Consider the following 24,236-nt stretch of genomic DNA (forward strand, 5'->3'; position numbering starts at 1 on the left):
TAGCCCGATGAATTACAAAAGAAGTGGGACCAATTTGTCCATGTCATTCCAGCTTACATCCTCTTCCTCAGAAACCAGGTCGCCTGTAACTGGTACTTGACTGCATATGCACAACTGGCTTTAGCCAGGACCAACAGAACCTCCCAGCTGAGCCCAGTCCAAATTGCCAAACCACAGAATCATGAGCTAAAAATAGTTGTTGTTTTAATCCACTAAGCTTTAGATTGGTTTATTAAGCAGCAGAAGATAATGGATACAATAACCTTCAGGGGGAAAAATCCACACTCTTTAGCATTATATACAACACTCTTCATGATGTGAGCTCTGCTTGTTTCTCCCACCTGCAACTTCATTTCTCACAGTTCACTTAGCACTATATGTCACAGTCATTTATACACATTTCCCCAAATGTTTCCAAGCTCTCTCACATCTCTGTCATTCTTGGTCCACACAGGTGTAGCTGTCACCTCCTCCAGGAAGCCTGTCTCAGCTTCCTGTGCTTCTAACCTGCAGAACATTTACCATACGCTGTTATAACCACTGGTTCATTCAACCAGTTACCATCATTCTCCGAACTTCTTGAGACCAAGGGCTATGACTCTGTTGATGCTGTCTGGCACAGTGCCTGACATAGAGTAGATGGCCATCGTAGCTTATTGAATGACCAAATGAATGAATAAAATATCTACCCAAATATATACTAGTTTTATGATTTTTAAAAATTTGATAAATTCTTAAAGCCAAAGATAGGCAGAAATCCACCTATCTGCCAAATTGACTTTAAGATCTCATGCAGTCTTGAGAAGGACAGAAATAATAAAGGTGAAATTTTAATTAAAATTTTTTTTCTGGGAGATTTCTTCCCATTTCCTTCTTGTCCACCTGCTCATCCCAAACTACGTGTCTGTGCACTCAAAAAGTAATAGCCTTATAAACACTACTAAGGAACTATAGATTTGACCTCACTTACACAACTGTCTAGTGTACAAATGGTGCCCTATAGATTTCACTCTACAACACAGAAACATGTATACATATATACTCTTCAATTTCTCTAAAGGGAGTGAATGCCATTATTTCTATAGAAGAGTAACTAAATTCAAATAAAGAACAAAATTCCCAGTGGAGTCCCACTAATTATGTCTTCCCCCAGAGATGACTTCTTTTCCAGATTTCTGATAAAAACCATTGTTTTGGTTTATTGGATGCCATCTCTTCACGTAAGGCAGACATTCCTTATAGATTCAGCTGGATACTTACAGATAAAAGCGATCAAAAATGAGATTGCCAATAGTAGCAGAAGTATCAGCAATGAGGCAAGAAGTAGCTTGGGAAAACTAGGGTGACTTTTGTGAGGGTTGGTCTTCTCTTTGGGAGCTGAAGGAGAAATCATATTAACTTCATCAATAATAAATTCTGACCCTGATTTCCTCTTTCACCTTCTCTTCCTCATCTCCCTTTTCTTGGATGATACACTATTACTAACAACATGACATTTGAAATAATATGAAACTATGAAGGAAATAATAATGTTCATTGTAGAAACTTTAGAAAATACATAAGAGCACAAATTCCTACCACTGAGGATAACTGTTGTAAATATTTTGGCATACATCCTTCCAGCAATTTTTTAACTGTATATATCTATACATGCACCTTTTGCCACATGATTGACACACCATGTATACTGGTTTCTTTTTTTCTTTTTTTTAAATATTTATTTCCCTTCCTGCAGGAAGTCAAATCTATCATTTTTATTTTTTTATTTTTTTAACTTTTTTTTTAAAATTAATTTATTTATATATATATATATTTTTATTTTTGGCTGTGTTGGGTCTTCGTTTCTGTGCGAGGGCTTTCTCCAGTTGCGGTGAGCGGGGGCCACTCCTCAACGTGGTGCGCGGGCCTCTCACAGTCGCGGCCTATCCCGTTGCGGAGCACAGGCTCCAGACGCGCAGGCTCAGTATTTGTGGCTCACGGGCTTAGTCGCTCCGCGGCATGTGGGATCTTCCCAGACCAGGGCTTGAACCCATGTCCCCTGCATTGGCAGGCAGATTCCCAACCACTGCGCCACCAGGGAAGCCCCTGTATACTGGTTTCTGACCTACTATTTTCTTATATGCTGTATCATCAACATTTTTCATGCCACCATATTTTCTTCTTTAGCACACTGTATTGTGGTTACATAGTATTTCATTATATATTTAAATAATCTTTCAGATTATTTCCAACTTTAACTATTTTAAATAATGCCAGAGAAGCAAGAACAACTACAATCCTGCAGCCTCTGGAACAAAAACCACATTCACAGAAAGATAGACAAGATGAAAAGGCAGAGGGCTATGTACCAGATGAAGGAACAAGATAAAACCCCAGAAAAGCAACTAAATGAAGTGGAGATGGGCAACCTTCCAGAAAAAGAATTCAGAATAATGATAGTGAAGATGATCCAGGACCTCGGAAAAAGAATGGAGGCAAAGATCGAGAAGATGCAAGAAATGTTTAACAAAGACCTAGAAGAATTAAAGAACAAATAAACAGAGATGAACAATACAATAACTGAAATGAAAAATACACTAGAAGGAATCAATAGCAGAATAACTGAGGCAGAAGAACGGATAAGTGACCTGGAAGACAGAATGGTGGAATTCACTGCTGCAGAACAGAATAAAGAAAAAAGAATGAAAAGAAATGAAGACAGCCTAAGAGACCTCTGGGAAAACATTAAACGCAACAACATTCACATTATAGGGGTCCCAGAAGGAGAAGAGAGAGAGAAAGCACCAGAGAAAATACTTGAAGCGATTATAGTCGAAAACTTCCCTAACATGGGAAAGGAAATAGCCACCCAAGTCCAGGAAGCGCAGCAAGTCCCATACAGGATAAACCCAAGGAGAAACATGCCGAGATACATAGTAATCAAATTGGCAAAATTAAAGACAAAGAAAAATTATTGAAAGCAACAAGGGAAAAATGGCAAATACCATACAAGGAAACTCCCATAAGGTTAACAGCTGATTTCTCAGGAGAAACTCTACAAGCCAGAAGGGAGTGGCATGACATACTTAAAGTGATGAAAGGGAAGAACCTACAACCAAGATTACTCTACCCAGCAAGGATCTCATTCAGATTTGATGGAGAGAAATCAAAAGCTTTACAGACAAGCAAAAGCTAAGAGAATTCAATACCATGAAACCAGCTCTACAACAAATGCTAAAGGAACTTCTCTAAGTGGGAAACACAAGAGAAGAAAAGGACCTACAAAAACAAGCCCAAAACAATAAGAAATTGGTCATAGGAACATACATATCGATAATTACCTTAAACGTGAATGGATTAAATGCTCCAACCAAAAGACACAGGGTTGCTGAATGGATACAAAAACAAGACCCATATATATGCTGTCTACAAGAGACCCACTTCAGACCTAGGGACACATACAGACTGAAAGTGAGGGGATGGAAAAAGATATTCCATGCAAATGGAAATCAAAAGAAAGCTGGAGTAGCAATACTCATATCAGATAAAATAGACTTTAAAATAAAGAATGTTACAAGAGACAAGGAAGGACACTACATAATGATCAAGGAATCAACCCAAGAAGAAGATATAACAATTATAAATATATATGCACCCAACATAGGAGCACCTAAATACATAAGGCAACTGCTAACAGCTATAAAAGAGGAAATCGACAGTAACACAATAATAGTGGGGGACTTTAACACTTCACTTACACCAATGGACAGATGATCCAAAATGAAAATAAATAAGGAAAGAGAAGCTATAAATGACACAATAGACCAGATAGATTTAATTGATATTTATAGGACGTTCCATCCAAAAACAGCAGATTACACTTTCTTCTCAAGTGCGCACGGAACATTCTCCAGGATAGATCACATCTTGGGTCACAAATCAAGCCTCAGTAAATTTAAGAAAATTGAAATCGTATCAAACATCTTTTCTGACCACAATGCTATGAGATTAGAAATGAATTACAGGGAAGAAAACGTAAAAAACACAAACACATGGAGGCTAAACAATACGTTACTAAATAACCAAGAGATCACTGAAGAAATCAAAGAGGAAATCAAAAAATACCTAGAGACAAATGACAATGAAAACACGATGATCCAAAACCTATGGGATGCAGCAAAAGCAGTTCTAAGAGGGAACTTTATAGCTATACAAGCCTACCTCAAGAAACAAGAAACATCTCAAGTAAACAATCTAACCTTACACTTAAAGGAACTAGAGAAAGAAGAACAAACAAAACCCAAAGTTAGCAGAAGGAAAGAAATCATAAAGACCAGAGCCGAAATAAATGAAATAGAAACAAAGAAAACAATATCAAAGATCAATAAAACTAAAAGCTGGTTCTTTGAAAAGATAAACAAAATTCATAAACCATTAGCCAGACTCATCAAGAAAAAGAGGGAGAGGACTCAAATCAATAAAATTAGAACTGAAAAAGGAGAAGTTACAACAGACACCGCAGAAATACAAAGCATCCTAAGAGACTACTACAAGCAACTCTATGCCAATAAAATGGACAACCTGGAAGAAATGGACAAATTCTTAGAAAGGTATAACCTTCCAAGACTGAACCAGGAAGAAACAGAAAATATGAACAGACCAATCACAAGTAATGAAATTGAAACTGTGGTTAAAAATCTTCCAACAAACAAAAGTCCAGGACCAGATGGCTTCACAGGTGATTCTATCAAACATTTAGAGAGGGGCTAACACCCATCCTTCTCAAACTCTTCCAAAAATTTGCAGAGGAAGGAACACTCCTAAACTCATTCTATGAGGCCACCATCACCCCGAAACCAAAACCAGACAAAGATACTACAAAAAAAGAAAATTACAGACCAAGATCACTGATGAATATAGATGCAAAAATCTTCAACAAAATATTAGCAAAAGGAATCCAACAACACATTAAAAGGATCATACACCATGATCAAGTGAGATTTATCCCAGGGATGCAAGGATTCTTCAATATACGCAAATCCATCAATGTGATACACCATATTAACAAATTGAAGAAGAAAAACCATACGATCATCTCAGTAGATGCAGAAAAAGCTTTTGACAAAATTCAACACCCATTTATGATAAAAACTCCCCAGAAAGTGGGCACAGAGGGAACCTACCTCAACATAATAAAGGCCATATATGACAAACCCACAGCAAACATCATTCTCAATGGTGAAAAACTGAAAGCATTTCCTCTAAGATCAAGAACAATACAAGGATGCCCACTCTCTCCACTATTATTCAACATAGTTCTGGAAGTCCTAGCCACGGCAATCAGAGAAGAAAAAGAAATAAAAGGAATACAAATTGGAAAAAAAGAAGTAAAACTGTCACTGTTTGCAGATGACATGATACTATACATAGAGAATCCTAAAAATGTCACCAGAAAACTATTAGAGCTAATCAATGAATTTAGTAAAGTTGCAGGATACAAAGTTAATGCACAGAAATCTCTTGCATTCCTATACACTAATGATGAAAAATCTGAAAGAGAAATTATGGAAACACTCCCATTTACCATTGCAACAAAAAGAATAAAATACCTAGGAATAAACCTACCTAGGGAGACAAAAGACCTGTATGCAGAAAACTATAAGACACTGATGAAAGAAATTAAAGATGATACCAACAGATGGAGAGATATACCATGTTCTTGGATTGGAAGAATCAATATTGTGAAAATGACTATACTACCCAAAGCAATCTACAGATTCAATGCAATCCCTATTAAATTACCAATGGCATTTTTTACGGAACTAGAACAAATCATCTTAAAATTTGTATGGAGACACAAAAGACCCCAAATAGCCAAAGCAGTCCTGAAGGAAAAAAACGGAGCTGGAGGAATCAGACTCCCTGACTTCAGACTATACTACAAAGCTACAGTGATCAAGACAATATGGTACTGGCACAAAAACAGAAACATAGATCAATGGAACAAGATAGAAAGCCCAGAGATAAACCCACACACCTATGGTCAACTAATCTATGACAAAGGAGGCAAAGATATACAATGGAGAAAAGACAGTCTCTTCAATAAGTGGTGCTGGGAAAACTGGACAGCTACATGTAAAAGAATGAAATTAGAACACTCCCTAACACCATACACAAAAATAAACTCAAAATGGATTCGAGACCTAAATGTAAGACCGGACGCTATAAAACTCTTAGAGGAAACCATAGGAAGAACACTCTTTGACATAAATCACAGCAAGATCTTTTTTGATCCACCTCCTAGAGTAATGGAAATAAAAACAAAAATAAACAAATGGGACCTAATGAAACTTCAAAGCTTTTGCACAGCAAAGGAAACCATAAACAAGACGAAAAGACAACCCTCAGAATGGGAGAAAATATTTGCAAACGAATCAACGGACAAAGGATTAATCTCCAAAATATATAAACAGCTCATGCAGCTCAATATTAAAGAAAGAAACAACCCAATCCAAAAATGGGCAGAAGACCTAAATAGACATTTCTCCAAAGAAGACATACAGATGGCCAAGAAGCACATGAAAAGCTGCTCAACATCACTACTTATTAGAGAAATGCAAATCAAAACTACAGTGAGGTATCAGCTCACACCAGTTAGAATAGGCATCATCAGAAAATCTACAAACAACAAATGCTGGAGAGCGTGTGGAGAAAAGGGAACACTCTTGCACTGTTGGTGGGAATTTAAATTGATACAGCCACTATGGAGAACAGTATGGAGGTTCCTTAAAAAACTAAAAATAGAATTACCACATGATCCAGCAATCCCACTACTGGGCATATACCCTGAGAAAACCATAATTCAAAAAGAGTCATGTACCAAAATGTTCATTGCAGCTCTATTTACAATAGCCAGGATATGGAAGCAACCTAAGTGTCCATCATCGGATGAATGGATAAAGATGTGGCACATATATATAATGGAATATTACTCAGCCATAAAAAGAAATGAAATTGAGTTATTTGTAGTGAGGTGGATGGACCTAGAGTCTGTCATACAGAGTGAAGTAAGTCAGAAAGAGAAAAACAAATACCATATGCTAACACATATATATGGAATCTAAGGAAAAAAAAAAAAAAGGTCATGAAGAACCTAGTGGCAAGACGAGAATAAAGACATAGACCTACTAGAGAATGGACTTGAGGATATGGGGAGGGGGAAGGGTAAGCTGTGACAAAGTGAGAGAGTGGCATGGGCATATATACACTACCAAACGTAAAATAGATAGCTAGTGGTAGCAACTGCATAGCACAGGGAGGTCAGCTCAGTGCTTTGTGACCACCTAGAGGGGTGGGATAGGGACGGTGGGAGGGAGGGAGATGCAAGAGGGAAGAGATATGGGAACATATGTATATGTATAACTGATTCACTTTGTTATAAAGCAGAAACTAACACACCATTGTAAAGCAATTATACTCCAATAAAGATGTTAAAAAAAAAAAAAGACTACAACCAAAAAAAAAAGACATATTTTTAGATTTTGTGGTTTGGAATTGAAATTGAGGAGAATATAGATATTGAAAGTAAATATTAATAAAAATGTTGAATAAAAATAAAAAGAACCTGCCGTATAAAAAAATAAATTAAATAAAATAAAATAAAAAATAAAATAAATTTTTTAATGTAAATAATGCCATAGCAGATAAATCTTTATAATCATCCCTCGTCACATCCTTAAAATAATAGCAGACCTTTTTAAAAAAATTTATTTTCTATTGAAGTATAGTTGAATTACAATGTTGTGTTAAAAAATCAGACCTTTTTAGTCACCATTTCGTGGTTAAGAATTATCTTCTCAAGTGTCCATTGGTGAATGGATAAAGAAAATGTGATAATTATATGCAATGGATATTATTCAGCCATAAAAAATAACGAAATCTTGCCTTGAGGATGGACTTTAAGGGCAATATGGTAAGAAAAATAAGTGAGAAAGAGAAAGACAAATACCATATGATCTCACTTATCTGTGGAATCTTTAAAAGATAATAATAATAACTCATAGATACAGAGAACAGAATGGTGGTTGCCAGAGGTGGGGAGTGATGGGGTGAGTGCAATGGGTGAAAGGGGTCAAAGGTACAAACTTCCAGTTACAAAATAAATGTCATAGGACATAATGTACAGCATGGCAACTGTAGTTAATAATGTTATAGGTTATAATATATTATAGATATATTTATACAAAATACTGCATATTTGAAAGTTGTTAAGAGTAAATCTTAAAAGTCCTCATCACAGGAAAAAAAATTGTGAAACTATGTACGGTGACAGATGTTAACTAGACATTGTGGTGATCATTTCACAATATACATAAGAATCAAATCATTATGTTGTACACCTGAAACTAATATAATTTTGTCTGTCAATCATACCTCAATTTAAAACAAAGAATTATTTTCTCAAAGTTATAATATATTGCCAAGTGGTGGTAAAACCTTCAATAATGTATAATATGATCTCATGTTTAGAAAAAATACATATACACATTTATGTATATTTATATCTGGAAGGATATACACTAAAATGGAAATTATAGTTATCTCTAGATGGTAAGAATAAATACAGTAATTTAAATTTGTGTATACCTCTAGTTTTTTATTTTTTTCTATAATGAACATTGCAACATACAATAAAGAAATTACATAAATTTTTAAATTTTTATTTATTTTTAAAGGTTACCATGTGTTTATTTACTTACTTACTTACTTACTTACTTATTTATTTTTGGCCATGCCTGGCGGTAGTGGGATCTTAGTTCCCTGACCAGTGATCGAACTTGTGCCCCCTGCAGTGGGAGCACAGAGTCTTAACCACTGGACCACCAGGAAAGTCCCTATAAATTTTTTAAGGGGAAAAGAAACAGTTTCCTGAGCATTCTCCATATTTCCACAGAAGAATTCTGGAAAACATGAGCAATCATGACTACCCTCTCACAGCTTCTCATAGTCTCCATGGTTTTTTTTTCTCTCTCTTTTGTTCTATATCTGAGATATCATACATGTTACCCAAATTACCTTTTATCTACTTCCAAACTTCGTTGAATCCATCTCAGAGACGCAGTATGCATTGGATTTTCTGACTGCAGAGCAATTTCCCTCGAAACATAAGGGACTTTCTTTATACGACTTTCTAGTCTTTCATCTGCAATGGTCTTTCATTCCACTTTAGTCTGGTACTAACCAATACACGCAAACACTCTCCACCCAAACTCTTCCCCTATCAAGATCAAGAAACAAAACCCACTAATTCATCATTAGTCCTTGCATCTGGGCTGATGGCTTCCAGACCTGTACCCATTCTCTAGACTGCACAGAAGGCACAGAAGGACAACTTCTCAGCTTCATTAGCACTCTCTTTAGCTCAGGCCGGTAGTGGATTTCTCACACCTCAGTTGTGTTATGGCACCACTGTACAATCCCTTAATGCTTATCTTCAGGAGACTCAATCTTCTGAGAATGCTGTGTTTCCCAACTGTGGCCAGAGAACCATTAACCAACATTACCTAGGCTCCGTTTATAGTATTCTCTCTTCATCCTTCATTCCATCATTAACTCTAACCACCAGAAAACGTGTCTTACCTGCAGGAGGCTCTGATTTGGTGCCTAAGGACTGGGGTTCATTTTTAAACCTCACTTCAGCATAAGTGACCTCTGAAGTCATATTGAGATCTTCTGTTCTCTTCAAAGAATCCTGTTCATCTCTTCCTTAAAACAGCTTGAAATGAAACCCAAGCATGGTTGTAACTTGTCATACATCCTATCACGCAACCTGATGAGAACAGAGGCCCCAGAAAGACAAATAACCTTGAGAGGAGTCTCATGAAAACTAAAAACCTCAGGGGCCCAATCCCCAGGACCGGCACAGTGTCTATCACAGCCTTTAAACGTTATGCCAGCAAATAGCAATAGAAGCAGGAAGTTCAAAATGTAGGGAAACAGGAAGGAAAAGAAAAGAGGAACAAACCAATTAGGGAAATTCTCCCTGAGAACTGTGAACTTACCAGAAGGAAAGAAATTAAAGTACTCATGAGCATTTACATGCAAACATAATCATTTGTAGACCAACCAACCTCAGTATATACTCATTCACATTTGCATTCTCCTCATCATTTGTGGCTCATCAGGCAACTTTGGGGACCACACTCCAACTGAAAAAATAACTCATGTGTCAGACTCCCCACCTTCAAGAGTCAGCGTCCCCTAATGCAGTGAGGAGTCAAAGTTTAGATTATGTGCCTTCAGAAGCTGCTCGCCATGTTCTCTGCTTTTCCCTGTTCTTGACTAAATCCATTGTGCCCCCCATTCATCCTGCTCTAGCCCCTCCAGCCGCTCCTGAGAGAAGCTCTCTCTACTGGAAGAGGAGGCTGCCCTCCTCTAGCCCTTTCATCTCCATGACACCACAACAAAAGGCTGTACAGGTATATATGACCCTTTAACAAATTAGGATAACTTAATGGAATCACAGTTTAAGAGAGAAATTGAGCGCTACATGTGAATTTATCCAAAAGCCAAGAGGAAAGCACCCCCAAAATTAAATCCTTCATGTGGAATCTTTCTACAGACATGCTCCCAGCTCACACCCCAGATTCAGCTCTCCCCAAATGATCCTCTTTCTTTGTTTTTGTTTTTTTTTTTCATTTTTTGGCCACACTGCAGGCTTGTGGGATCTTAGTTCCCTGATGAGGGATTGAACCCGGACTCCGACCGTTGAAGCATGCGGTCCTAACCGCTGGACCACCACGGAATTCCCCCATCCTCCTTTTAATCTCCTCACTCTCCTGCATAACACACACACACACGCACGTGTGCACACATTTACCTCTATATTTATTTCTATGTCTAAATATATTGCAAACCATGAGTTCACACTAACACCTCTAATCTCAATCCTACACCAATGAGTTCATTCCAGTTTTTTCCCCTTCCACATCTCTAACTCCCTTCTGTGACAGTAAGAAGCCTGCTTCCATTCTCTTTATTTACTTATTTGATCAAGCCCCTGGATTTAACTGATCTTCTACCCTTGCTGCTCCTCCCTCCTTAACTAAGATGCCCTTCTCACCCCTACTGGGCTTGCTTCTCAATCCAGGCCCCACGGCTGTTGACGTCCTCTCCATTCTGCGTGGGTGTTCCTGCACTGAGGCAGCCGATCCCCAAGGATATTCTCCTCACCCTGTCCAGGTCTGCCGCCCTACGCCAGGCCACCTTCCATAGCAAAGCCCTCCTCACTCTGCCTGAACTCTGATTCCTGAAGCCGGTCCCCTGACCCCCATGTGGGATCCATCCTTACCCAACTCAGGCTCTAACACCCTATACAAGGTCACCCTCTTGTGTGGAAGCCCTCCTCACCCCTCCTGGACTCCCCCACCATGTGGACAGCCTCTGAAACCCACACGTGGTCTCCCCTCTGCATGGATGCTTTCCTCCCCCTGCTGGGGCCCTGACATCTCCCAGCAAGGATGCCCTCAGTCACTGCATGAGCTCCCTGCACTCAACCACCCCACCACATAGGTGCTCTCTTCACCTCTCAGGCACTGACACCCCACGCCAGGCCACTGCCACGTGCGGACACTCTACTCAGCGTGCACAGGCTCTGAGGCCAGAACGCTTTCCCACCCCTGCAGAGATGTTCGTCTCGGGCTCCAACACCACTGTCAAGCCAGCCCCCTGACTAGTCACCCAGCTCGCCCTGCCTAAATTCTGACTGCCTGCACCAGACCACTGCTCCTCTCCCACCCCACCCTTCAACAGACACCTACCTTGCTCTGCCCCACCTAGTGCTTTATTTAAGACTGAATTGTTTAGTAAGGAAAGGGAAAGGGGTATGCAAAACAGTAAGAGAAGAAAAAGAGCTAATTTTTAGAAATTTTTCCAGCAAATAACTACTGGACCTAACAAGTGCTACTGGACCTTAACAATGTAAGCTTGTAAGGAGAAAGCAAAATACACTCCTAAAGGTACCTCTCTTTCCCTGGGGTAAGTCACATTATACCTGGATTGCACTGTACCACAAACATCCCCCAAATCTGTGTGGCTTACAACATTTATTTCTCACTCACATGACATGAGGGCTTAGGGTCTGCATGAGATACACTGTATAGACTGTAACTCTGCTTGGCTATTCTCTAAGTATTTTCTCATTCTGGAACCTAGGATCACAGAGCAGCTTCTTGCAAGCTGAAACATGTAGTAACATTCAAATCCTCTGTTCAGAGAAGGTGTACATTATATCCTCTCCGATTCCACCCGGACTTGCTGTGAAAGGGGCAGTGAAATTCACTCTACCAGCAGGGAGACATGTCAAGGGCAGCAAAATAGCTTAGACTTGGTGGCTTATACAACAATTTATTTCTCACAGTTCTGGAGGCTGGGAAGTTCAAGATCAAGGTGGCAGCAGATTTGATGTCTGGTGAGATTCCTGTTTTCTAGTTCACAGATGGCAGTCTTCTCACTGCATCCTCACATGGCAGAAGGGGTGAAGGAGCTTTCTGGGGTCTCTTTTCTAAGAAGACTAACCACATTCATGACCTAATCAATTCCCAAAGGCCCCACCTCCTAATACCATCACACTGGGGGTTAGGATTTCAACATATGAATTTTCAGGGGGTGCAAATATTCAGTCCATAGCACTCTTCAAATCATTTAGCCAAGGAATCTCTAGGGCAGTGATCTCCAAATTGGGGCACAAGTACCCCAGGTGGTATAAAAGAGGGTTCTCCGGGGCACAGAAATAAAATACTAGAACTTCTGTTTGTATGTATTTCAAATGCTTTGAAAACAAACTTCACTAATATGACAAGGATTCAGTGTTGGTTGCATGTCATGAGTGGTATGGGATCTATCCTGAGGAAAGAGCGGAGGTTCCTCAACTCTGAGAAGCTGATGGTTCATTCTTTCTCTTCGTGTTGCATCATATTGTCATTTAAATATCTGTGTAATCAAGAATTTGACTGGGATTTGCACCCAGTTCCTGGGACGTAGCCTCTAAATCCTTGGAATTTCCTGAGTTATAGGAGTGTCTGTTATTTGCGGTGCGCCCAGATACTTTCTGCTAATGAAGTGCTCATAGTGGGCCTATGAATTACTGTGCTAACAAGACAATTCAAGATGGGGACTGGCCACACCAGAGACACCAACCATGGGATTAAAGGTGTGGGGCTTTGAGTCATGAGATATCAGCCTAGACAGAGGAGGGATGCTGGAGATTGCGTTTGACCATATGGCAAATGACTCAATCAAGCCTGCTTATGTAATGAACCCCAATAAAAATTCTGGGCACCAAAGCTCAGGTGAGCTCCCTGGTTGGCAATACTCTGTGTATTGTTATACATTGATGTGCCAGGAAAGTGACTTTTGGGACCCTCCCGGACCTTACCCCATGCGTCTCTCTCATTGGCTGTCTCTGATTTGTATCCCTTTGCTATAACAAAACTGCAATCAAAAATATGGCTGGCATTTTTCTAAGTTTAGTGAGTTGTTCTAGTGAATTATGAAACCTGACAGAGTCATTGGAACCCCCAATTTGTCATCAGTTGATCAGAAATGAGAGTAAACTTAAAGACCCTCAAACTTGTGACTGGTGTCTGAAATGAGGGCAGTCTTGTAGATGACCATGGCTTTAACCTGCAAAATTTGGCCTAACTCCAGGCAATTGGTGTCATAAATCATTATAATATCTCAATATGGTTAATTTCATAAAAACAAGATGTTTGTTAGAATATTTATGATATTTTTGAACAAGATGGGATGTGACCTTCTTGTTCACTTTGGCAAATTACTTAAAAGAATTGGGAAACTTACTAAATGTTGCTATGCTTAAAAAAAAAAAAGGACAGGTGTTCCAATTTTGCTCACCTTTTCAGTGTTGTGAAATAGCTTCCAATGGTATGCCAATTAGCAGATATTAATGCACATGAGCGCAGGACTTCCCTGGTGGCGCAGTGGTTAAGAATCCTTCTGCCAATGCTGCGGACACGGGTTAGATCCCTGGTCCGGGAAGATCCCACATGCCGCGAACTACTGAGCCCACGCGCCGCAACTACTGAAGCCCATGCACCTAGAGCCCGTGCTCCACAACAAGAGAAGCCACCACATTGAGAAGCCCGTGCACCGCAAGGAAGAGTAGCCCTTGCTCACCGCAACTAGAGAAAGCCTGCGCGCAGCAACGAAGACCCAACGCAGCCAAAAACAAATAAATAAATAAATAAATAAAATAAAGCACATGAGTACACACATACATACACACACAATTAACCTATTAGTTCAAGATAGACAATAAGTGAGAAGACAAACATATGGAAAGAGCATTTGCAAAACTGATGCTTAGAAAAGAAATAGTTCCACCATGTTGTGATTTTTTTTCTTTCGCCAGAAATTATGTAAAGATGTGGCTTATATATCTTCCTTTTAGAAATCTTCAAAATGGAGGGTTTCAGTGAGTTTTGGACTCATTTATTAATGAGTTTAAAATGTAACACCCGCTCACTAATTTGTAAGAACAACTTGATTAATACCATGAAAGAAGATATTTACTAGCTAGTCTCAACAAAAAGATTTATGGAGAGAATTAAAAAATGAGAATCATATCTTGTTAAGTACAGCTAATGATATACTTCCCATTTTGAGCCATATAACATTGTGAGGTTTGTTTTACAACTGACAGCTATTAAAAGCAAGGATTGAAATAAACCAAACTCATAACTAGACAGATATTTTGTTCTATTAATAAGTAACATTAGGGACTTCCCTGGTGATCCAGTGGTTAAGACTCCATGCCCCCAACACAGGGGGCACAGGTTCCGTCCCTGGTTGGGGAATTAAGATCCTGCACGCTGCATGGCGCACCCACACACACAAAGCAACATTAATTTTTTTTTGAGTATTATTTACTTTGCCTTTACCACATCATTTTTATTTTCATTTCTTTTTATTATAATATATATAATAGAAATACTTGTGAGAATATACGTAATAGAATTAATATACATTATAGAATCAACTACCTTTTGCTAACCAACCATCTTAAATCTTGGTAGCTCCATTTGTAGAATTTATTTAGCTCAAACTGTGATTATGGCAATTTGGGCTGTGCTCAGCTGGATAGTTCTGGTTTGAGTCAAGTGTGGCTGATTTCAGCTCAGCCTGTTCATGTATCTCTGGTCAGAAACCAGACTGATAGAGACTTACCTAAGATGACCCCAAGTGGGACAGCTTGTGTCTGCCTCATGTGGTCTCTCATTCTCCAGAAGACGAAACCAGCAGGATTCCAAGAGCAGCAAGAGGGCAAGTCCAATGCACACGTACGTTTCAAATCTCTTCTTGCATCACACTACGTAGTCTTTCATTGGCCAAAGCATTCCACATGGTCAAGCCCAGAGTCAGTGCAGAAGCTACAAGGCAAATTTTACAAGAAGGTGTGGATAAATTAGGGTTATTACTACAATCAATCACTCTTTGAGAGTTGAGTAAATCTGGAATGCAAGGTGTAGTACCCATTCTCAGTGGGATTTCTCCTGGCTTTGATGCTTGTAGAAGTGCCCTGTGCTTAGATGAGAATAGTGGTAGATCCCGAGACCTAGACCATCCCCTGTTCCAGGAGAGCAAAAAAAGAGACTTAGAAATACTCCTTGATACATGGTACTAAGGATGCTGAGATGGTCCAAAACAGATGTCAGTGGCCTAGCCTATGAGAGACACCTCAGTTAAACATGAAGAAACATACCCCAAAAGAGTGAGATAGAATCACTGAATGGGGACGAGGAGGCCCTGTCTGCAGGGCCATCATAACTTGGAGCAGGGTCAGGGGCAGTACACGCAGAGAGCACATAATACCTACACCAAGCTCCCCTAAGAAGCGGAGCCATGAAGTATGGCAGACAAACAAATGACACAGCATCAACAGCTCCATATATGCTGAGCAACTGGTAGGCCCTCTGATCAACATTCTAATTGCTAGATTGGATAATCAATTATTGGAAAGGACTGGTGTTTATTGAAAAGAACTAAGAAAACATGGACTGCCGTGTTTTTCTTCTTCTGACCCAGCTTTAAAAAGAGGGATAAGTTGCCATCAATATTGGAAAAATAAAACTCTTCCATGTTTTTCCATTGCTGGTTTATGATCAAACCCACACAAAGAATAATAATCAAGACTCCTATAATTTTCCATTATAAACCTTCCAGGGTTATTTGATATTTTTGGCCACACCGCGTGGCATGCGGGGATCTTAGTTCCCCCACCAAGGATCGAACCCATCCCCCCTGCAGTGGAAGCGAGGAGTCTTAGCCACTGGACCGCCAAGGAAGTCCCAGGATTATTTGATTTTTAAATTACTTTGATAAGCTTTAGAAAGTAATGGTTAAAAATATAATGAAGAGCTTTACAGACTCTCTATAGGCAAAAAAAAAAAAAAAGTGGCGGTTAAAGGCAGGGAGGTGGGGACCAGATGCCAACAACTTCATGGGCAAATTCTATTACACCCTCAAAAAAACTGATTAATTCTATTTCTATATGAACTCTTTAGCACACAGAAAAATGATTGAAACCTTCTCATTCTTTAAGTTTAAGATCACTCCAATAAACAAATCAGATAACTACAAAGCACAACTCTAGGCCAATAACACATATGAACATAGTTTTTTTTTAAATCCTTAATAATATCAAATAAAATACAATAGCATATAAAGAGAAACGTGTATCACAGTAAGGCAAGTGTAGCAAGCACTGTCGTTCAGATGGGCTGTCCAGCATCTAACTTCCTATGTTCGGAGAACATGCCCACTTCATGAAACAGAGCTCTTCACATACCACAGAAGCTGAAAATACAAACATTGCTTTCAGAATCAGTACCACAAATACTTGAAGGCAATAGACTCCCAGTAAAATGGGGGAAATTGGAGATTTATTACCTAATCTGGTTGAAGTTCAGAGAAGAGAAAACCTAACTAGTAATAACAAATGGGACCTGGCAGTCCTTGTCATATAATGGCAAAATAACTTAGCAAATTGTGACGGACTGAATGTTTGTGTCCTCTCAAAATTCTTATGCTGAAATTCTAACCTCCCAGGTGATAGTACTAGGAGGTGGGACCTTTGAGAGGTGATTAGGTCATAACGGCAGAGCCCTCGTGAATGGACTTCCTGTCCTTATAAAAGAAGCCTAAGAAAGCTCCTTTACCCTTTCCACCAGGTGAGGTTATAGCGAAAAGACAGTCGTCCATGAGGAAATGGGCCCTCACCAGACACAGAACTTGCCGATGCCAGAACTTGGACTTTCCAGCCTCCAGAATTATAAGAAATAAATGTTTGTTGCTATAAGCCACCTAATTCCTGGTATTTGTTTTCATAGCAGACTGAATAGACTAAAACACAAATTAAAACATGTTGTCACCTAGCACAGGGAACTATATTCAATATCCTGTGATAAACCATTATGGAAAAGAATATGAAAAAGAATATAAATATATATGTATAACTGAATCACTTTGCTGTACAGCAGAAATTAACACAACACTGTAAATCAACTACACTTTTATAAAATAAATTTTTTTTAAAGTGTTGTCAGGGAAGTCTACTCAATATTCTGTGATAACCTATATGAGAAAAGAATCTAAAAAGAATGAATATATTTATACGAATAACTGAATCACTTTGCTGTACACCTGAAACTAACACAACATTGTAAATCAACCATACGCCAATAAAATTTTTTTTTAAGTTCAAAAAAAAAAAAAAAAGAGTACCCAAGGAAGACAAGACTTTAGGAGACCAAATGACTGCAAGGGAAAGAGAATGTAAGAACTATAGAGCATAGTTGCTTCTTATGGCCCTGGACAACCTAAAGGAAGAGAGTAACAAGCTCAAAGCCCTAAATTCTTGGCTTACTGTAAAACCTGAAAACCAGAATTTCTAAGACTATGTTAAAAGAATCCTTTATTGTTTATAGCTGCAGGCTGAAGAAGCCAAAAACCAAAGGCTAAGTTTGATTCTACAGGCAAACCCTAATAGGACAATTCAGAGGAGGCCTCTAGTATTCATTAGAGCAAGTCATGCCCTTTCAGCAAGTAACCATTCTATTCTTGAGAAATGCTCTTAGCTTATTACTGGGTCCTCACAGATTCAGAACACACAAACACGGGACAAGAGGTGAAAATGTAACCAGAGTTAACCTTCATGAACTGAGAGTCATCAAGTCTGCGTGGAGATCATCAGGTCCAGTAATGGCTAAAGGTGTGGATTTAAAAGCACACGAAGGGGATGAAACAAGAATTTAGAACTAAGACCTCTGCCTAATTCAGAATCAATGCAAAATTTTAAATTAAGTGAAAGGGAAACTAGAAAAAGACAACCCATCAGTAACACCTCTCCCTGGGCTTTAGATTTAAAAACAAAAACCAGTACAAAAGTACAAGGTGAATCTGGAATATCTTGTTCTATCATATATCAAGGAATTGGATCAATTATTTTTCAACATCACCAAAATGGAAACATAGGAGACCCCAGCCTCTGTCCCCCCCAAAAAAGATCAACAATTAGACAGCTATCCATTAACAAAAACAGCTCTGGGGGAGCTCTGGAGTCTGCTTTAGAAATTTCAGCAACACAGTGGAACAGAAAACCTGAGAATAATCAGGTTATGGAGATGGAAGACAGTTTCATTCTGCCTACATCAGCCCACCCCCCAAACCAACATCGTTTAGTACTAAGAAGGAACTTCCCAGATAGAAAGAGTTCCCCTTATCAAAAAAGGAAGAGGGGAGTGAGAGATCCACTTCCCTAGCCTTTCAGGACAATTCAAGAAGGTCCCACTTCAGTTTCACCCTACCCAGACCAGCAAAGCTGAGATGCATAGAGACCGTTAGAAACAAGGAAGAAAAGTAGGATCTACCAATAGCAGCCACACAACTGGAGAGCTCACAGTTCAGTGACTTGCTCTATAGACAAACCCAGCAGATTTCACCACTGCAGAAACTAACAGAGCTGCAGTGAACCCCCTGCAGATTTCATTAGCTTTTATATCCACATTTCATACTCACATTTGCAAAATCACATTTGCCAGCCACCTGAGTCCCTCCCCACTCCCTCCAACGCCCTCACCCCACCCTCACTGGAGTCCTTGAATCACACTGGCAGCCAGCCCAGGCCTCTGAAGCTGCAAAATACAAGATGCCAGCACAGACCTCAGCAGCTGACCCCAAACACCTTGTGCATACTCGAACCTAGCCTCCCTCTCCAGCTGTGCGCTTGCACACTGCCAGCCTGACGCCCATCACCAGCTTCCACAGCAGTGCACACACCCCAAGGGAAAGACTATGCAACCAGAGGAGAGCATGCTGACAGCCGGGGCCCCCAGAGCTGCCAGTGAGCCCAGAGTTGGCTTTGACCCTTGCTGCCTGCCCTGGCCCCCACCACTACGTGTGTGTCTGCAACTGACCCCAGCCACTTCACAGGCACCTGCAGCTGGTCCCCACAGCCAATTGTGTGCACACCACCAGCTCCACCCTCCACCACAGCCTTTCCTGGTCCCCAGCCACTGGACCTGGGGGTACCACTGAGGACCCCAAAATCCTTTACAGCCTCTATGAACCCCCTGCAGTGCTCACTAAGGACCACACAGTTGTTGATGCTGTGGACTACAACAGCCTGAACAGAAAACACATCATGCTCCCACCCTGACCCTGACCCAGTACAACTACACACCCCAGCATTTGGCACCTTGCATCACTAGACCTGGGGTTACAGCATGCTTCAGCATGCCCCCACCCACAGGTGAAAGTCTTCCCTTACCAAAGTTGGTCCATAAGTCTGGAAGAAGTGACTGCTTCCTCAAATACTCAGACAACTATGCTAGGCTACAAGGATAACGAAGAACCAGGGAAACATGTAAAGGAACACAGTAAACCTCTGGTAACTTGCCCCAGAGAAATGGAGTTCCAGGAATTACCTGACAGAGAATTCAAAATAATTGTTCTAGAGAGGCTCAGGGACTTCCCTGGTGGTCCAGTGGTTAAAACTCCATGCTTCCACTTCAGGGGGCATGGGTTTGATCCCTGGTCAGGGAACTAAGATTCCACATGCCATATGGTGCAAGCAATAAAATAAAATAAAATAAAATAAAATAAAATAAAATAAAATAAAATGGCTCAGAAAGCTATAAGAGAACACAGATGAACAGTTTGATGATATCAGAAAAACAACAAGAAAAACATGAGAAGTTCAACAAAGAGCAAGAACATAAAAAAGAACCAAACAGATATTTTGGAGATGAAGAATATAATGACTGAACTGGAGAATTCAATGGAGAGCTTCAACTTCAGACTTAACCAAGCAGAATAAAGAACCAGTGATGTAGACAACAGATCAATTGAAAGTATCCAATCAGAGGAGCAAAAAGAAAAAAAAAAAAAGAATGAAAAGGAAGAAAAGAAGCCTGCAGTACTTATGGGAAACCATTAAGACAAACATTCTACCTATTATTAGAGTACCAGAAGGAGAAGAAAGAGAGAAAGGGACAGGAAGCTATTTAAAGAAATAATGGCTAAAGATATCCCAAACCTGGGAAGAGATTAGACATCCAAATTCATGAGGCAAAAGGTCACCCCAAAATCTCAATCTAAAACAATCTTCTCCAAGACACATTATAGTAAAACTGCCGAAAATCAAAGACAAAGAGAGAATTTCAAAAGCAACAAGAGAAAAAATATTTCTTTCATACAGAGAAACCCCCATAAGGCTATAAGCAAATTTGTCAGCAGAGACCTTGCAGGCCAGGAGATAATAGAATGATATATTCAAAGTGCTGAAAGAAAGAAACAGCCAATCAAGAATGCTTTACCTATCAAAGTTGTCATTCAGAAATGAGACAAAGACTTTCCCTAACAAACAAAAGTTGAGAGAGTTCATCGCCACTAGAACTCCCTTATAATTAATGCTGAAAGGAGTTCTTCAAGCACCAATGAAGGGATGCTAATTAGTAACACAAAAACATTCAACACACTGATACAGGTAAGCATATAGTTAGATTCAGATATTCTAATACTGTGATATGGTGGTATGCTAACCACTTAACTCTAGTATAAAGGTTAAACACAGAAGTGTTAAAAATAGTTATAGCTACAATAATTTGCTAATGAACACACAATATAAAAAGAGGTAAATAGTGACATGAAAAACATGAAAAGGGGGAATAAAAGGGTGAAATTTTTGTATGCAATCAAAGTTAAATTGTTATCAGCTCACAACACTGTGACAGATAGATAGATGATTGATAGATAGAAAGAAAGAAAGAAGGAAGGAAGGAAGGAAATGATGTTTTATGCAAGCTTCAGGGTAACCTGAAGCAAAAACCTAAAGTAGAGTCACAAAAAATTAAGAGAAGAGGATCAAAGAATACCACTAAAGAAAATCATCAATTCACAAAGGAAGACAGCAAGAGAGGAAGAAAGGAACAAGGGAACTACAAAACAGACAAAAACCAATTAGAAAGATGGCATTAATAAGTCCTTATCTATCAATAATTACTCTAAATGTAAATGGATTGAATTCTCCAATGAAAAGACACAGAGTGGCTGAGAAAACAAGACTCAGCTATATGTAGCCTATAAGAAACTCACTTCAACTTTAAGAACACACATAGGCTAAATGAAGGGATGGAAAAGATATTCCATACAAGTGGAAACCAAAAGAAAGTAGAGGTGGCTATACATATATCAGACAAAATAAGACATTAAGCCAAATATGGTAAAAAAAAAAAAAAAAAAGGAAGGTCATTATATAATGATCAAAAAGATATAACAATCATAAATGTATATGCATTCAACATCAGAGCACCTAAATATATTAAGCAAATACTAACAGATCTGAAGAGAGAAACAGACAATACAATAATAGTAGGAGACTTCAATACCCCAATTTCAACAATGGATAGGTTATCCAGATAGAAAATCAAAAGGATACATTGGACTTCAACCCTACTTTAGACCAAGTGGACCTATAACAGACATATACAGAACATTCCTTCCAACAAAAGCAGACTACACATTCTTCTCAAGTGCAGAACATTCTCCAGAATAGATCATTTGTTAGACCAAAAAACAAGTCTTAGCGAATTTAAGAACGCTGAAATCATACCAAGTATCTTCTCCAAACACAATAGTATGAAACTAGAAATCAATAACAAAAGGAAAGCTGGAAAATGCACAAATGTATGGAAATTAACACACTCCTGAACAACCAATAGGTCAAAGAAATCGAGCAGAAAATCAAAAAATATCTTGAAACAAACAAAAATGGAAACACAACATACCAAAACCTATGCAAGGCTGCAAAAACAGCTCTAAAAGGGAAGTTTTTAGCAATAAATGCCTACATTAAGAAAAAAGGAAGATCTCAAATAAACAACCTCACTTTACACCTCAAGCAACTGGAAAAAGAAAAACAAACTAAGCCCAAAGTTAGTAGAAGGAATGAAATAACTAAAGTCAGAGTGAAAATAAATGAAACACAGACCAGAAAAACAATAGAAAAGATCAACAAAACTAAGAGCTGGTGTTTTGAAAAGATAAACAAAATTGACAAACCTTTAGCGAGACTAAGAAAAAAAGAGAAAAGACTCAAATAAATAAAATCAGAAATGAAATGAGGGACATTACAACTGATACTACAGAAATACAAAGGATCATGAGAGACTACTATGAAAAATTACATAGCAACAAACTGGATAACCTAGAAAAACAGAAAAATTCCTAGAAACATATAGCCTACCAAGACTGAAGCAGGAAGTAATAGAAAATCTGAACAGACCAATAACAAGTGAGTATACTGAATCAGTAATCACATACTTCCCAACAAAGAAAAGGCCAGGACGAGATGGTTTCACTAAATAATTCTACCAAACATTTTTAAAAATTAACAGCAATCCTTCCCAAACTCTTCCCAAAAATTCAAGAGGAGGGAACACTACCAAACCCATTTTACAAGGCCAGCATTACCTTGATACCAAAGCCAGATAAGGGTACAAGAAAAGGCCAATGTTCCTGATATATAGATACAAAAATTCTCAACAAAATTAACAAGCCAAATTCAACAGCACATTTAAAGGATCATACACCATGATCAAGTGGCATTCATCCCTGGGTTACAAGGATGGTTCAACATACAAAAATTATCAACTGTGACACACCACATTAATAAAATGAAAGGCAAAAATCACAGGATCATCTCAATAGATACAGAAAAAGCATTTGACTAATTACAACATTCTTTCACGATAAAAACTCTCAACAAATTGTGTAGAGAAGGAACATACCTGAACACAATAAAGGTCATATATGACAGGACCACAACTAACATCATACTCAATGATAAAAGGTTGAAAGCTTTTCCTCTAAGTTCAGAACAAGGCAAGGGGGCCCACTCTCACCATTCCTACTCAACATAGTACTGCAAGTCCTAGTTAGATGAATCAAGTAAGAAAAAGAAATAAAAGTCATCCAAATCAGAAAGAAGTAAAATTGTCTCTGCAGATATGATCCTATATATAGAAAATCCTAAGAACTCCACCAAAAAACTGGTAGAACTAATAAATCAATTTAGTAAAGTTACAGGTTACAAACTAAACACATAAAAATCAGTCTCCTTTCTATATACTAACAGTGAAACAACCAAAAAAGAAAGAAAATGATCCCATTCACAATAACATCAAAAACAATAAAATACTTAGGAATAAATTCAACTAAGGAAGTGAAATTTCTATATACCAAAAACTATAACTTAGATTAAAGAAACTGAAGGCACAAAAAAATGGAAATATATCCTGTGTTCATGGATTGGAAGAATTAATATTGCTAAAATGTCCATACTACTCAAGCCAAGTATAAATTCAACACAACCTCTATCAAAATTCCAATGGCATTTTTCACAGACATAGAAAAAATAATCCTAAGATTTGTGTGGAACTACAAAAGACCACAAAAAAGTAATAACCAAAGCAATCATGAGAAAAAAGAACAAAGCCAGAGGCATCACACTTCCTAATTTCAAATTATACTACAAAGCTATCATAATTAAAACATAAAAAAACTAGCATAAAAAGAGACACATAGACCAATGCAACTAAATAGAGAGTGCAGAAATAAACTCCTGCATTTACAGTCAACTAATATTTGACAAGGGAGCCAAGAACACTCAATGAGAAAGG

General features: G+C 38.7%; 1 protein-coding gene across 3 annotated transcripts in view; it reads right to left on the bottom strand.

Moving 5' to 3' along the window:
• LOC137775033 (C-type lectin domain family 4 member A-like) overlaps positions 1-24,236 on the bottom strand; it is a 50,300-nt gene that overhangs the window by 21,396 nt on the left and 4,668 nt on the right. The window contains exons 1-3 of one of the 3 annotated variants that reach the window (XM_068560649.1): positions 15,531-15,622; positions 15,226-15,428; positions 1,261-1,377 (exon numbers count right to left, since the gene is read on the bottom strand). In XM_068560649.1, the coding sequence (XP_068416750.1) occupies positions 1,261-1,377; positions 15,226-15,277 (169 nt within the window). In that variant the 5' untranslated portion in view covers positions 15,278-15,428; positions 15,531-15,622. Of the gene's footprint in view, positions 1-1,260; positions 1,378-9,618; positions 9,716-15,225; positions 15,429-15,530; positions 15,623-24,236 lie in introns of those variants that run through there. The other 2 variants (XM_068560648.1, XM_068560647.1) reach the window with 2 other exon arrangements.

Source organism: Eschrichtius robustus, chromosome 13, assembly GCF_028021215.1.
Source record: "Eschrichtius robustus isolate mEscRob2 chromosome 13, mEscRob2.pri, whole genome shotgun sequence".
Lineage (NCBI taxonomy): Eukaryota > Metazoa > Chordata > Mammalia > Artiodactyla > Eschrichtiidae > Eschrichtius > Eschrichtius robustus.